The 13,490-nt window shown below is 51.8% G+C and overlaps 1 protein-coding gene across 3 annotated transcripts in view; it reads right to left on the bottom strand.

Moving 5' to 3' along the window:
• Nucleotides 1-13,490, bottom strand: part of Mllt1 (MLLT1 super elongation complex subunit) — a 42,514-nt gene that overhangs the window by 21,290 nt on the left and 7,734 nt on the right. For all 3 annotated transcript variants that reach the window (XM_075942580.1, XM_075942582.1, XM_075942583.1), the window contains exons 2-3: nt 12,200-12,380; nt 5,690-5,772 (exon numbers count right to left, since the gene is read on the bottom strand). In XM_075942580.1, the coding sequence (XP_075798695.1) occupies nt 5,690-5,772; nt 12,200-12,380 (264 nt within the window). The remainder of the gene's footprint in view (nt 1-5,689; nt 5,773-12,199; nt 12,381-13,490) is intronic.

Below are 13,490 nucleotides of genomic sequence, written 5' to 3'. Positions count from 1 at the left end.
GACATGCCCATGCGGACTACCTTGATTAGGAAAAACCTGCCCACTGTGGGAGGTATCACTCCCTGTGCCAAGACCTTGTGCTGTATTAAAATAAACCAAACAGTTCAACAAGATGGTCCCAGAGGTAAAGGTGTTTACTGCCAAGTCTGAGTTTGATCCCCAGGACCCATATGGTGAAAAGCGAGAATGAATTTTTGTATGTTGAGCCCTGGCCTCCTGGTGAGCATACACACAAAATAAGTAAGCATAATAAAATGTATGCACATAAAAATGAAGTTGGGCATGATGGCATAAGCCATTGATCTCAGCACACCAGAGACAGACTCATCTCTGTGAACGGAAGGCCAGGGGGTCTGATCTACATAGCGAGCTCCAGGCCAGCCAGGGCTACATAGTAAGACCTTGTCTCAAAAAAACAAGTGTGAAAACACACTGTCCCTGGAGGGTCAGGGTTCCACAGGTGAACACATTTCCAGGCATGTGTGAAGCCCAGTCTCCTTCCCCAGCACCAAATTAGTCCACAAGTGAAACTTGTGTAGCGTTCAGGGTCAGCTTCTATACTGGCTGGTTTCGTGTCAACTTGACACAAGCTAAAGTCATCAGAAGACAGAGCCTCAGCTGAGGAAATACCTCCATGAGATCCATGAGAAATATAAGGCATTTTCTCATTTAGTGATCAATACAGGAGGGCTCAGCCCATGTTGGGTCCTGGGTTCTATAAGAAAGCCGGCTGAGCAAGCAAGCCATGGAGAACAAACCAGTAAGCAGCACCTCTCCATGGTCTCTACATCAGCTCCTGCCCTGTTTAAATTCCAATCCCGACTTCCTTAGATGATGAACAGCAATGCTGAGGTCTAAGCCTAATAAACCCTTTCCTCCCCAGCTTACTTTTTGATCATGGTGTTTTGTCACAGCAATAGAAACCTAACTAAAACAGCCTCTATGACCTCAGACAGCAACTGAGTCACAGACCTGATACCACAGTCATTCACACACACAAATTATATATATATGGAAAAACCATGCTTGGTGGTGCACACCTTTAATCCCAGCACTCAGTAGAGAGAGGTAGGTGGATCTGAGTTCAAGGTCAGCCTGGTCTTGAACTCAGAAAAGAAACCTTGTCTTGAAAAAAGCAATCAGATAACCAAATTTCATAGAAAGGTGCGATCTTTGTACATAAGGACACAAATAAGAAAACTGCAGACAGAAGAAGACACCTGCCGGCTGCATCAGGCCAGGATACACAAAGAGCTTGTAGCAACAGCAGATCTGAGAATGGAGCATGTTCTCTAAAGAGAAATTACCAGTGACCAGAAGATGCCAGCCCTGTGAGCCAACGGGGAATGTCAAGAATCTCAACAAGAGAATCCATCCATCCGTCCTTGGGGAGGGCCATGGCTTAAATAGAGAGCAGGCATGGCTGCAGCCACACAGACACAGGAAGTCTCATCACAGGTGAAAAGAAAAATGGTGCAACCACCATGAAGGAGCTGGTCACAGAGTGAAGCCAGAACCCAACTCCTCCCACTCCCCCCACTCCTCCCAGGTCCCTGCCAGTGCCTCCACCAGCATCTCCCAGAACGAACCAGTGCAAGTGCGTAGACGCCACTGTGGCTGCCACGGTCACTCCATTCCCAACAACAGGTGAAAAGCTGCAGGGCTGATCCCCACCTGGGGTCCCATGTCTGTAACTTCCGCAGGACAGTCTGACATGCAACAAACCTGTCTGCTGCCAGTGCCTCTGGACAAATCTCATCCTTTCTGACAAAAGGGTGTTTAAGGTAGCCCCTGAGAGTATGCTGAGTGCAGGACCAGGTGGGATGGACCTCAGGTGTGGCTGGCCACGTGCAAACAGCCAAGGTGCTCTCTACATCCTGATAAACACTGTTAGACTCAGCATGATTCAGGCCGGTCAAGAATGGCGGCTCAGCCACCTCAATGATGTCCACAATCAACAGACATTTAATGAGGCACATACAAAGTCACCCACTGACCAGAGACAAAAGGGCTGATATGAAAACGTGGTTTCCCCTGGGACTGACTATCCAGTCTCTAAGTAGAGCTGGCGCTGAAAGCCCTGGAAACACATGAATAGATGTGCATGGAATGCACCACAAAGGGGCCCTTGTCCACTAACCCATCAGAACCTAAGCTCACAGCCTGAGGCCCTGAGAGGTCACTTAGCCACTGTGACACCATCAGTCCTGAGATCCAAGCATAGTATGCCAACCAGAGCCCGTGTTTTTTTCTGCTGTTGTTGAGGCGGGGGGGGGGGTGCCCCGTAATCCCGCCTGGCCTCCAAGAACACTGACAACATCCGAGGACCATGTACATCTGCACGTCATGTGCAGTTCCGCACATCAGGGGTACGGTGGCAGGTAGATCTGAGTGCCTCAAGTGTGTCACCTACACGTCTAGCAGCCACCCAGAGCAAGATGCAAACCACAGCTGTGTGACTGGCATGGCGCCACCCTGAGGCAGGAGATGGTGGAGAATGGTGTAGGCCTACAGTCAGGAAGCTCGTGATTGCACTAGGGCCTGGCTCAAAATTTTTCCAGTGTGGTGCTTAACTGACACTCCTCCCCAGCCAACCTCCCTAGAAGAGATCCACAAGGCAATGTGCGAACACAACCTGCAGACCACACTGAGGTCACGGCACTGACCTGCAGACTCAGAGCAGCTCCTCTCCCTGTCTCTCAGCATGCCAATATCTACAGCATGGGTGATGAGGAGGCAGGACCATGCTCAACTTAAGCACTGTTGGTGTGACCAAAGCTCAGGCTGCTCCCTCCAGGGGACTCACTCCTGAAGGGACACAATTCCCTGGGCCAGCCTTTGTCCTGGGAGTGTGTGCACAGGCAGGAAACCATCATATAGATGTCCATACAAACTCCAAGAGCCTCACCACTTGAGAGAACCCGTGAGGAGTTAGTCAGAGCCAAGAACTGCCCCAGGACATATGGGGACATAACACTGTGTGCATGATCAGCAGCCCAGAGACAACAAGGGGTTCATGACAGCGCCTGACCTGCAGCTCATATGAAGCCCTAGGGATCCCTGAAGAGCACTCAGGGACAGAGAATTCAACCACTTACTTGTCTTGCACCTTCCTGAGGTCCCAGAGCAGTACCTCTCTCCTAAGGAAAGGGTGTAGGGACAGAGCTGCCTTGGTACCTGGTGTGGTTGTGGGGTGAAGCAGACCTGTACAGAGGCACCTTGAGCTCTGGGCCCAGAGGGCATGGTGGCACATGAGCAACCAGCTCAGCCTGTACTTCATCACACCCGCGGGCTGCTGGAAGTTTGAGAGCCCCTCCCCAAGGAGCATGAGAAACAGAGACCAAGCTCATAGTGGAGCCCACCCCATCTTGCTGACACACTTGACCAGCCAGGTGCAGACACAGCTCTGCTTTTGAAGCCCAGGAATGTGCTGGGTGCCACCCAGTGGCCCTGATTCATCCTACCATGGCTAAAGTAACTAAGAAACACCAGGAGTTTGACACTCCCTTTATTTTAAATGGTGCCTGGCTACCCTCAGCATGAGGTCTGTCCAAGACACCAGGATACAGATGATAGCCCCACCCTAGGAAGTGCCTCAGATAGACTGGGGGACAGCAACAGGAGATAACAGCCTCCACCCAGGCCACTGTACAGCGCCCCAGTCCAGGAACTCCATGTTGTCCCACCCCTGGAAACTGGGAATACCAACAGCATGTAAGGACACAGGGACATATCTGACTACGACCTTGCAATCAGAAAGCCAGACCACTCTGTCCTCTGCCAGCCACAAAGCCAAGACCTTACCCATGCTCAGAGCACTGTGCTTTCCATGGCATGACATGTTCACCACAGTCTCCCAGGCTATGAGCACGACAGGCTCTAGAGCAAACCTCTGAGGGCTGTGGGGAGCTGGGTTGGAACGGTGCCTAAGAACCAGAGCCCAACCATCCCACATGCCTGGCCAGGCAGGGAGATGCCCACAGATGTCAGGCCTCTGAGCACAGGGGGCTTACAAACAGCCCTTGTGACTCCAGGACGTGGGACCCAGAAGTGGTCGTGTGTGTCCTAATGCTCAATCACTGAGGGCTGCAGGGAGGAACTCATGACCTTGGCTTCATTCCTGCTGCCACGGCATGGCTGAGACTTGGTATGCTTACAATCCACTGAAATGGCACTTGGTCCCATGAGGCAGCACACCTGAGCCTGTCCCCAGAAGTCCCTGCCAACAGAACGGTTTGTTGCTACTCTCAAATCTCCTGCAGGCCTGATATAAACAGAATGAAGTGTGATGCTCCCAGATGCGCAACAGGGCCTGGGCAGGCGGCTTCACTGTGAAAGTTCACAAGCATGAGGCTGCTTACTCCTGAGCCTGAAAACTGGGAGACAGACAATGCCTGGAGCTCACTGCAGCCAAGCTAGAGAGGCCATTTTCTCACACAGTAGGATGGAGAGCCACTGAGTCTCTGAAGACACACTCTGGCCTCCACACACGCACGTGTAAGCATACCCACATACACACTTCAGGAAAACATACTCTCACTGTACCACCATTCAAGGGGTCCACAAGGCATCACAGACCTCCAAACAACTGAAAGAGGGCGTATAAGAAGGTTTACCGGGTGGAAGTGCTTGCTGCCAACCCTGAAGGCCTGAGTTCAAAGCCCCCTGGTAAAAGGAGAGAATCCAATTACCACAAGTTGTCCTCTGGCCTCTAAGTGAGTGCGTGTTTGCACAAGCGTGTATGTGTGTCTCACTCGAGTGTGTACACAGAGTAAATACTTATAAGAAATACAGAGAATTATAAGAAAACTGGCACGGCGCAGATTCCCAGCATCCAGAGTGAAATCTGGATGGAAATGCCTGGGTGCCCTGTGCCACTGCTGGCTGCTGTATGCACTGAGGGAGCAGTACAGATGCAGGCTGTTGAAAATGCACTCATGCTGTGTGCTGCCCTCGCTGACCCTCGCAAAAAAAAAAGTCCCTTTCTGCATGTCCACTACTCCTGTGTGCCCCACTCACTCAGGAGCACTGACAAAGCTTCCCCAGCCTCCCCACTTGCCAGTCTAGGGCATTTAGAGAATTAGTAGGTCTGTGCAGGAGAGTGGGGTTCTTTCCTAACTCCATAGCCTCAGGCTCAAAGGGATAGGAAAGTCTTAGTTGGGGGACACACCACACAGCAATTACAAGTTCTCCCCTTGGGTGCTGATAGTCTACAAATTGGTCCCCTACTAAGATTGCTCCTATAGAGAGTAGCTAAATGTGCCTCCCTGTCACACTGTGTGCATAAACATCTCCCCACCCTGTCCAGCCTCCCTGCTCAGTTGCATTCATATCACCCCCCCCCGCCCCCAGGATGCAATTTCTGTTTCTCTGAGTCCCGCCCAGTTCACTGGACTGGAGATTTCTGTGTCCTTCTTCATTCCCACTCTGCTCCCTTAGATCAGGTGGCCTAAGATCCACTTGCTCCTCTGGGCTGATAGGGACTGAAGCTCGCTCAACCTCCAGTTTTGCTTCTGCTTTTCTTCCTGTCAGTGTCCCCCTAGGCAGTGTGGGCTGGGACCATGATCCTTGCCTCAGCCTCTGAGCTGGGCTGACAGGTGCTTGCCCCTAACCCCATTTCTTTCATACACTGTCCTGCTCCACCCATAGTCACAGGTACTTCCCACCCCCCACCCACCCGGTCTCTCACCTTGTTTTTGAAGTACACTTCGATGAGCATGATGAAGCCTGCATAGCCCGATTCCTCCACTTTGTAGGGGGGCTCCTTGCACACTGTAAAGAGAGTAAAAATCTTCCATCAGCCCACCACAGCCCCTCCAGGCCCTCAGGCTGCTCTGCAGGAGACCTGGCTCCAGGGATGATGGCACTCCAGGCCAGGGCTTCTGGGAAATGACAGGGCAGAGTGGGGTCAGGAAGAAGGCAAGGCAGGGTCTCTGCATGGTCAACAGAGGGCACATCCAGTGATAAGTACCTTGGCACCAGGAATGCCAGGCAAGGGGCTCAGGGGCACCTCCCCAAGATCCTCAGACACACCAGCCTGAAAAGCCTGCTCTACTGTCTACCCAGTCTCCATTCACCCTGCCCACGTGAGGCTGCTCAAAGACAGCAGTCATGGAAGCAAAAGAGAAAGGAGAAAGGAAGATGAAGGGGGACAGGGAGCCGGCAGGAGTCAGAAGGAGATGACAATGACCTTCTACAATTTGTGTGACTGTGGAGACTTAGCAAGCCCTATGGGGCTTAGGGACCCCTGAAGGCAAAACTGGGCAGACAACTCTGCATGGGACCCAGGCAGGCAACTGTAAGGGCTGGGCTAGCCTGTGGCTCCTCAGGACTGGAGCTGCAGGGCAGGCATGGGACAGGCAGGCTCAAGACTCCCTTCTCCCTCCTCTGCCATGGCTGGGCTGTGCAGCACACTCACTGTTTCCTCCAGGGTTACCCTGTTTCCCTGCTCTAGTAGTAGCCTGGGGACACCTCACCAGCACTTCCTGGGGACAACACATGAGTCACTACAGCCACAAAGCAATGCCTATGCTTGTTCACTCATTCTCCATTCACCGCGGTGTTCCTGGGGCAGAGGGGCTAGGACAATGTCAGACGGGCCACTGCAGCAACCACCACCCTTGCTTGTTCCTGGGAGAGCAGCATCTTTGAACTGATGGAGGTGGAGAGTGTGGCCCAATTCCTGGTTCCCACTAGTCTGGCTTCCATTCCCCATACAGGCTTCCTGCTGGAGATACCTTGGCCTCCTGGTGCCTGAACTGTTCTTCCTAGTGTCCCCAGTCTTGGTGCCTGTCCCCCCACTGTTTCTCCTAAGGTCCTCAGTCTTGCCCCCCCCCCCCAATTCAAGGCCACCAGGCTGTTCTCTGGTCAACTTCCAAACATGGCAACAGCTCCAGATGGGCCCATGGTGCACTAAGTGCTGCAGGTAGGGTTTCTTTGCTGTTACCCACCCCTGCATTGTCTAGCACCAGGTCCTGCTGGGCAGCTTCTGCTCAATCAGCCAACAAACCAATCAATCTATCACCTGAATCCTGCACCTGGCTCCCCTTCATGGTGCCCACTGTGGCTCTCTACCAACCCAGGGGCCACCTCCTGGCTCCAGCTACCTGCAAGGTACTTCACCACTCTTAGACTCTCCAAAGATAGGCACCGGTTCCTAGGTCCCAGTCCTACTGAGCAAGCAATGGCCAAAAGCCACCCCGCCCACACACACACAGAGCTCAGTACTGTGTTCCTCACATACTGGGTGTAAATCTTGCTCCATCCTTCCAAGTCACAAGCTGCTTTGCTTTAGTCTTATCTCTAGGACTCTCCACAGACAACAGTTCAGAAAGCAGCCACCACGTGCCACTAGCTAAGGCAAGCCAGTCTCTCCACATCTTCCTAAGAAAACCAAACCAGACTCTCCACTGCCCAACCCACTGACAGTCTGAAAGCTTCAGAGCACTTCTCAATGAGGTCTGTGTCAAGATGGAGGGCAGAGACGAAAAGTCCTGTTAACTGCTGAGAACAACCCTTTTCTTTTCTTTCTTTTGGTTTTTTAGACAGGGTTTCTCTAGCTTTGGAGCCTGTCCTGGAACTAGCTCTTGTAGACTAGGCTGGCCTCAAACTCACAAAGATCTGCCTACCTCTCCCCCGAGTGCTGAGATTAAGGGCGTGCGCCATCACCGCCCGGCTGGAACAATCCTTTTCTACACTATGCATATATATTACTCTCATTGGTTAAAATAAAAAGCAGACAGGCCAGTAGATGGGCAGGAAGTTAGGCAGGAAAGTCAACTGGGATGGGAAGGAGAGTGGAGTCAAGAGAGATGACAGTCAGCCGCACAGGAAGCAGACATGCTAGAAGACAGGTAAAGACACGAGCCACGTGGCAATATGTAGGTTAATAGAAACAAGTTCAGTGATAAGAGCTAGTTAGTTATAAGCCTAAGCTATTCAGCTGATCAGTGGTTATTTGGGACTGGGCAGTCAGGACAGGAAAATCTCCATTTACAGTCACCACTGAGCCTCATCCCTACCCACATACTCTAACCCCAACACCTTTCAACAGGACCTTTAGGTCTTGTGTATGAAAGGCCACGTCCCAGCAGGAGAGGTCTGGGTTCCCAGGGTCTCTGACCTCCAGGGGGAATCTCTCCAAGTTTTTCACATCTCAGCCCACCCACATAAAGGAAGAAGCCCTCCTGTGTGTCTAAGGTTCCGAAAAGACCTCACACCCTCCTCCAGTGTCCACCAGAGACAGACAGGGCTCTGCAGGGACTCCCTGTGCCACAAAGTCTCACAAGGCAAAAAGAAAACAGAAATCTGGACTAGCAAGATGACTCAGAAGGAAAAGGAGCCTGCCATGGAACTGACCTAGAACTCACATGGTAGAAGAGAAAACACTGTCTTCTACCTTCACACAGGCACCATGAGCACCCCTCCCCCAACACACACAAAAGAAATTAATCAACGTATTTTTTCTTTTTTTTTAGGAGCTGGAGAAATGACAGATCTTGCAGAGAATCCCAGTTCAGTTCCCAGCACCCTCACAACTACCTTTAATTCCTGCCCCAGGGGATTGAATGCCTTCTTCTGGCCTAATGGAACACCTGCACTCTGGTACACACGCACACACGCATGCACGCACACACACACACAGAATGAGAAATGTAAAACTGGTAAAATATTTAAAGAATACAATGTTAAAGATGAGTAAATTCAATGGAAGCTGCTTGGGCACAAAGTGAGCAGGAGCAGCAGAACTCAGGTGACTGACAGCTGTTCGGTAAGTACATGGCAGGCACTACAGCATGAAAGCCAGTGAGCAGGAGCAGGGGTTAGGGCTGGGCTCCTCAGTCAACCATGAGTGCAAACCAGAAGGAAGCAGGTGGGACTGCCAGGCAAAGTGGGCATGGCTAAAACATGAGCCTGGCTGCCCTGGAATGAGAGGAGGTTCCTAGAGCTCAAGTGGAGAGTGCTAGGCTGTGCTGTGCTGTACTGTGCTGTGCTAGGTTGTGCTGGGCTGTGGTAGGCTGTGCTGTGCTCCCAGCACAGCATTCTAGGACAGAGGAGTCAGAGGTACAAGTTCAAGGTCATTCTCAGCTACAAACTGGAAGTCAGTTTAGGCTGGGGTACAAGACCCTGACTCAAGAAAATTAAAAAAATCATGAACCAGGCAGAGGTGGCTCAAGCTGATTGCCACAAAGTTTGAAGCCAAGTTGGGTGACACAGTGACTTCCTATCTCAACAGGTTGGGCCTGGCTCACTTGGTAGTCTTTACCCAAGGAGCAGAAAGCCCTGGGCTCCACAACCTGGGTGTGGCAGTCTGGTGTATTCACACCTGTTACCACACAGCAGTCCAACAGCAGAGGCAGGCAGGTCAGGAGTTCAAGGTCATCTTCAGCTGCAGGGCTAGTTGAAAGCCTCCACAGGCTCAAGAAAAAAAAAACTAACAATAAAGGTCCAACCTCACCAGCACAGTGTGGCTGGGTGGCAATGGCCTTTCCAGTGAGCCAAGGCTTGTGGTCATGGAGGCACTGGGCTGACTAGGAACAACCTCCTCATTAAAAGTCCCCCAAGGTCCCAGAGTGGGAGGGGCGCAGTGGTGGAGGGCACAGAGGAACATCTTGTGAGGGAGGCCTGAGGGTAGTTGCAGTGCACCACAAACTCTACAGGATGAAGGGAGGGCAGACAAATACACCCAGGGCAAAACCAAGTCCAGGCCACAGAAGATGTCACTGCGGGGCAGGGTGGGGCACCTGTGACTCCAGCACTCAGGAGGTTCAGGGAACCACAAATGATGAAAAGCACCAGCCTTCTGACCCTGCAATGACCTCAAGTGCTCTCACCTCAAGTCAGAGGTGAGGTCCAGAGAACAACCAGCTGACCCTACCCTGAGCCCGATCCGTAGTCAGAGCTGCAATCTGTACAATCAGCCTCACTATCCACCACCCCCCAACTCTGGAAGGGGGAAGCGCATGAATGTAGAACCATGGTGGGGTAAGGGGCAGCCCCGCCAAGAGTACTGTGGAGGTTCCTAGAGAGACAAGTCTATGGAAAAGAGGCCATGTGTACTTAGTAAACACTGTGGAGGACTCAGGTCTCTGCAGATGCCAGTCCCACAGACAGGGCAATTGATGTGAGCTTGGCACTGGGCACGAGCAGGACTAGCCTAGATAGCAACACAGGGCCTCGTCGTATAGTCCAGGCATATCCATCAATGCATGACCGTCTAGAGTACAGAGGCTGCAGGGAATGCATCACTGCAGCCAGCTGACCTCACTTTAAAACACAGGTTGACAGGCAGCTTGCACCGCTGAGCTGAATGCTCACCTATGAGGGCTGTCAGGAGGTAGGTGCCCGTCTGACACATCCACGAACACCTGCTATGCAAGGCAGCCTTGCCTGTTATGTTCTAAGATGGAGGAAACCAAGGTGCTGGGGGACGATGAGGGAAGCAGACGGGTGGATGGCCGTGTGGCTAGGTAGATGGCTAGAAGGATGGATGGGTGGGCAGGCGGGTAGGGATGGGGGATAGCTGTGTGGCTGGGTAGGGGAGCAAGTAGATGGCTAGGTGGGTGGGGAGAGTGGTGACAAATGTGTGGGTGGGCGATGGAATGGTAAGTGGCAGGCAGGTCAGTAGATGGTACCTGAAGAGAAGGAAAAAGAAAGGCAGGTAGAAATAGAGAAGATGAGCACAGGGGGAGAATTATGACGGACAGCACAAAGTCAGAAAAAGAAAAAATAGTAAAGCAGAAAAGAGAAACCCCCACAGCCCTTAGAAGTGCTTGGCCCCAAGCCGGGCGGTGGTGGCGCACGCCTTTAATCCCAGCACTTGGGAGGCAGAGGCAGGCGGATCTCTGTGAGTTCGAGACCAGCCTGGTCTACAAGAGCTAGCTCCAGGACAGGAACCAAAACCACAGAGAAACCCTGTCTCGAAAAACCAAAAAAAAAAGAAAAAAAGAAAAAAAAAAAAGAAGTGCTTGGCCCCAAGCATAACCTTCAATGTGACATCCGTCACCCACTGCGGGCCCATAGTCAATATCCATGAGCTACAGTCCACATAGCAATGTCGAAGGTAAATGGTCCGGGAACAGCTCTCTCCATCTGAAGAATAGATCTTCACTACAGAAAAGCATTCTGTCCATTACTAACACACCCAAGAAAACAGTATTTGTTGGTAGCTGATCCCCCACAGTGAGGAGACCCTGCATAGAATCCACCATCCTTGGAGTTGGGGTGTAACCCAGCTGTAAGCACCCACCTGAAGTGCAAACCTGTGTTCCACCATCACACAGCACAAAAAAGAAAAGTGCTATGCACTGCAGGACAGGAGTGTGCTCAGCTTGAGCAGAGCGGAGACTCAGCAGCGCGGAAGGCGACCCAGCCTACACACATACTTGATAGAGACCATCTGCCAAAGTCTGCCAGGATGACTTTCCACTGAAAAGTCACCTTTAATCAAAAACCCCAACAGACTAGTCCCCCGGGAAATGTGGAGAAGAGTGATGGGAAGCAGGTGCCGCAGCCTCGGTGAAACAGTACCAGAAAGAGATGCATGTGCAAGGACAGTAGATATAGGAGTGCCTGTAATCCTACCCTAAAGAGTATACGGTTTTTATTGAAAATAGATTCTTTCATACATTATATTCTGATTAGTTTCCCCTCCTCCAACCCCTCTCAGATCCCCACAACGTCCCCACCCACCCAAATCCACATCCTTTCTTCCCCTCTTTCATAAGAATACAGGCATCTAAAAGCAACAATACAAAATAAAACAAAAACAAACAAACCAGAATAGAAAAAAGCAAACAGTAAGAAAAAAAGGAGCTAAAGAGAAAGCACAAGAAATAGTTGCAGATGCTGAGACATACACGTTCACACACAGAGAAATCCCACAAGTAACATAAGCCAAAGATCTGTGAGGGGGGGACCCAAAGCACTGTAAGATAAAGGGAAAAAAAAAACCCTCCCAAAATACTACTGAGTTCATTTTGTGTTGGCCATCTACTGCTGGGCATGGGGCTGCCCTTAAGAGTGGTTTGTCTACCCAGCAAGACCCTCAGAATCCTTAAACCATAACCCTGACTGCTTCTGGCCTGGGCTGGTTCTTGGCTATGCCAGTTCCCATGAGTGGGCGGAGCAGTCACTAGTCACACCACCAGGCTAGAATTGGAGGGGCACTGGTAGGGAGGACCAAGGAAAGGGCACTCACCACGCTTGGGTTTGGGGAAGCTGTCATGCAGTCGGAAGATGACCTTCTCCACGAAGTGCTGGATGTCACACTGCTCAGGGCCACGTACGAAGACCATCCAGTCATGGGTGAAGCCCTCAGTGGTGGGCTTCTTGCGCAGCTGGGCACGGTGCCCCAGCTCTAACTTCACCTGGACAGTGCACTGAGGGGGAGAGAGAGAGAGAGAGAGGCAGGGCCAGGTCAGCATGGAGGCAGAGTTACACACTGCTACCCTGCACTCTGGCCTCCGAGACACTGTCAATGCTGGCTGTGGGAGCTTCTGTGTGCTTCCAGGATGCAAATACACATGTACTACACTCTCAGCATGAAAAAGGGCGCAGGTCCTGGCTCCTCCCACCAGCACAGCAGCTGTGGCCCCTTCAACTCCATGGACATCCCAGCTGATTCATCACTAAGAGGACAGAAAGGTCCTCTCCACAGGGCAGTTTTCCCTGGTCACCTCCCACAGGCTCTGTGTCCCCTGCTGACCACTTGGACCTCACAGAGCCCAGCTAGGTCCTCAGCTGAAGGGCCCACGGTGCCGGCCTAGCCAGTACAGCAGCTCCTGAGGGAGCGCTCTCATTCTCCCCACTCCTGAGGGTGTATGGCACGGGATCCTGAAACCCAGGTGGCTCAGGCCAGCCCCAAAGTAAATGCAAAGACACTAAACTCCAAGAGATTCCCAACACAAGGGCAGGGCCACCTCCAAAAGGCAATCAACTAGAATGTCTGCAACACGGAAAACCCTCTCTAGACACATTATTTGTGCACACGTGCGTGTATGTGTGTGAGTGGTGTGCACAGGCCCAAAGTTGACACTGGGTTCTTCCCCACCATTCTCCACCTTATACATCGATGAAGGGCCTCTTGCCTGAGCCAAGAGCATGTTTGTCTGGCTATTACATGTTGCTAGTTTGCTCAGGTGGTCTTAGTTTTTAAAAATCCGACATAAGCCAGAGTCTTCTGAACAGGGAAGTTCAATTGAGAAAAGGCTTCTACTGGATTGGCCTGTGGTGTTTCTTGATTAATGATTGACATGTGAGCGCCCAGTCCACCATGGGCAGGTGGTCCTGGGACGTATAAAAAAGCAGAACTAAGGAGAGCACGGGGAACAGGAGTCAATTTCCCTCCGAGATGGGCTGAGATTGTGAGGTTGGCAAAATCAACCCTTCCTTTCCTGCCCCAGCTATCTTTGGGCATCGTGCTTACACCAGCAACAGAGGGCCGGACGAACAGGCCATGAGACCTCTGCCTCCCCAGCGCTGGTCTGCCT

Source organism: Microtus pennsylvanicus, chromosome 12 (assembly GCF_037038515.1).
Source record: "Microtus pennsylvanicus isolate mMicPen1 chromosome 12, mMicPen1.hap1, whole genome shotgun sequence".
Taxonomy (NCBI): domain Eukaryota; kingdom Metazoa; phylum Chordata; class Mammalia; order Rodentia; family Cricetidae; genus Microtus; species Microtus pennsylvanicus.
The sequence above is the reverse complement of the archived record's forward strand: the minus strand, read 5'-3'. Positions and strand labels throughout refer to the sequence as shown.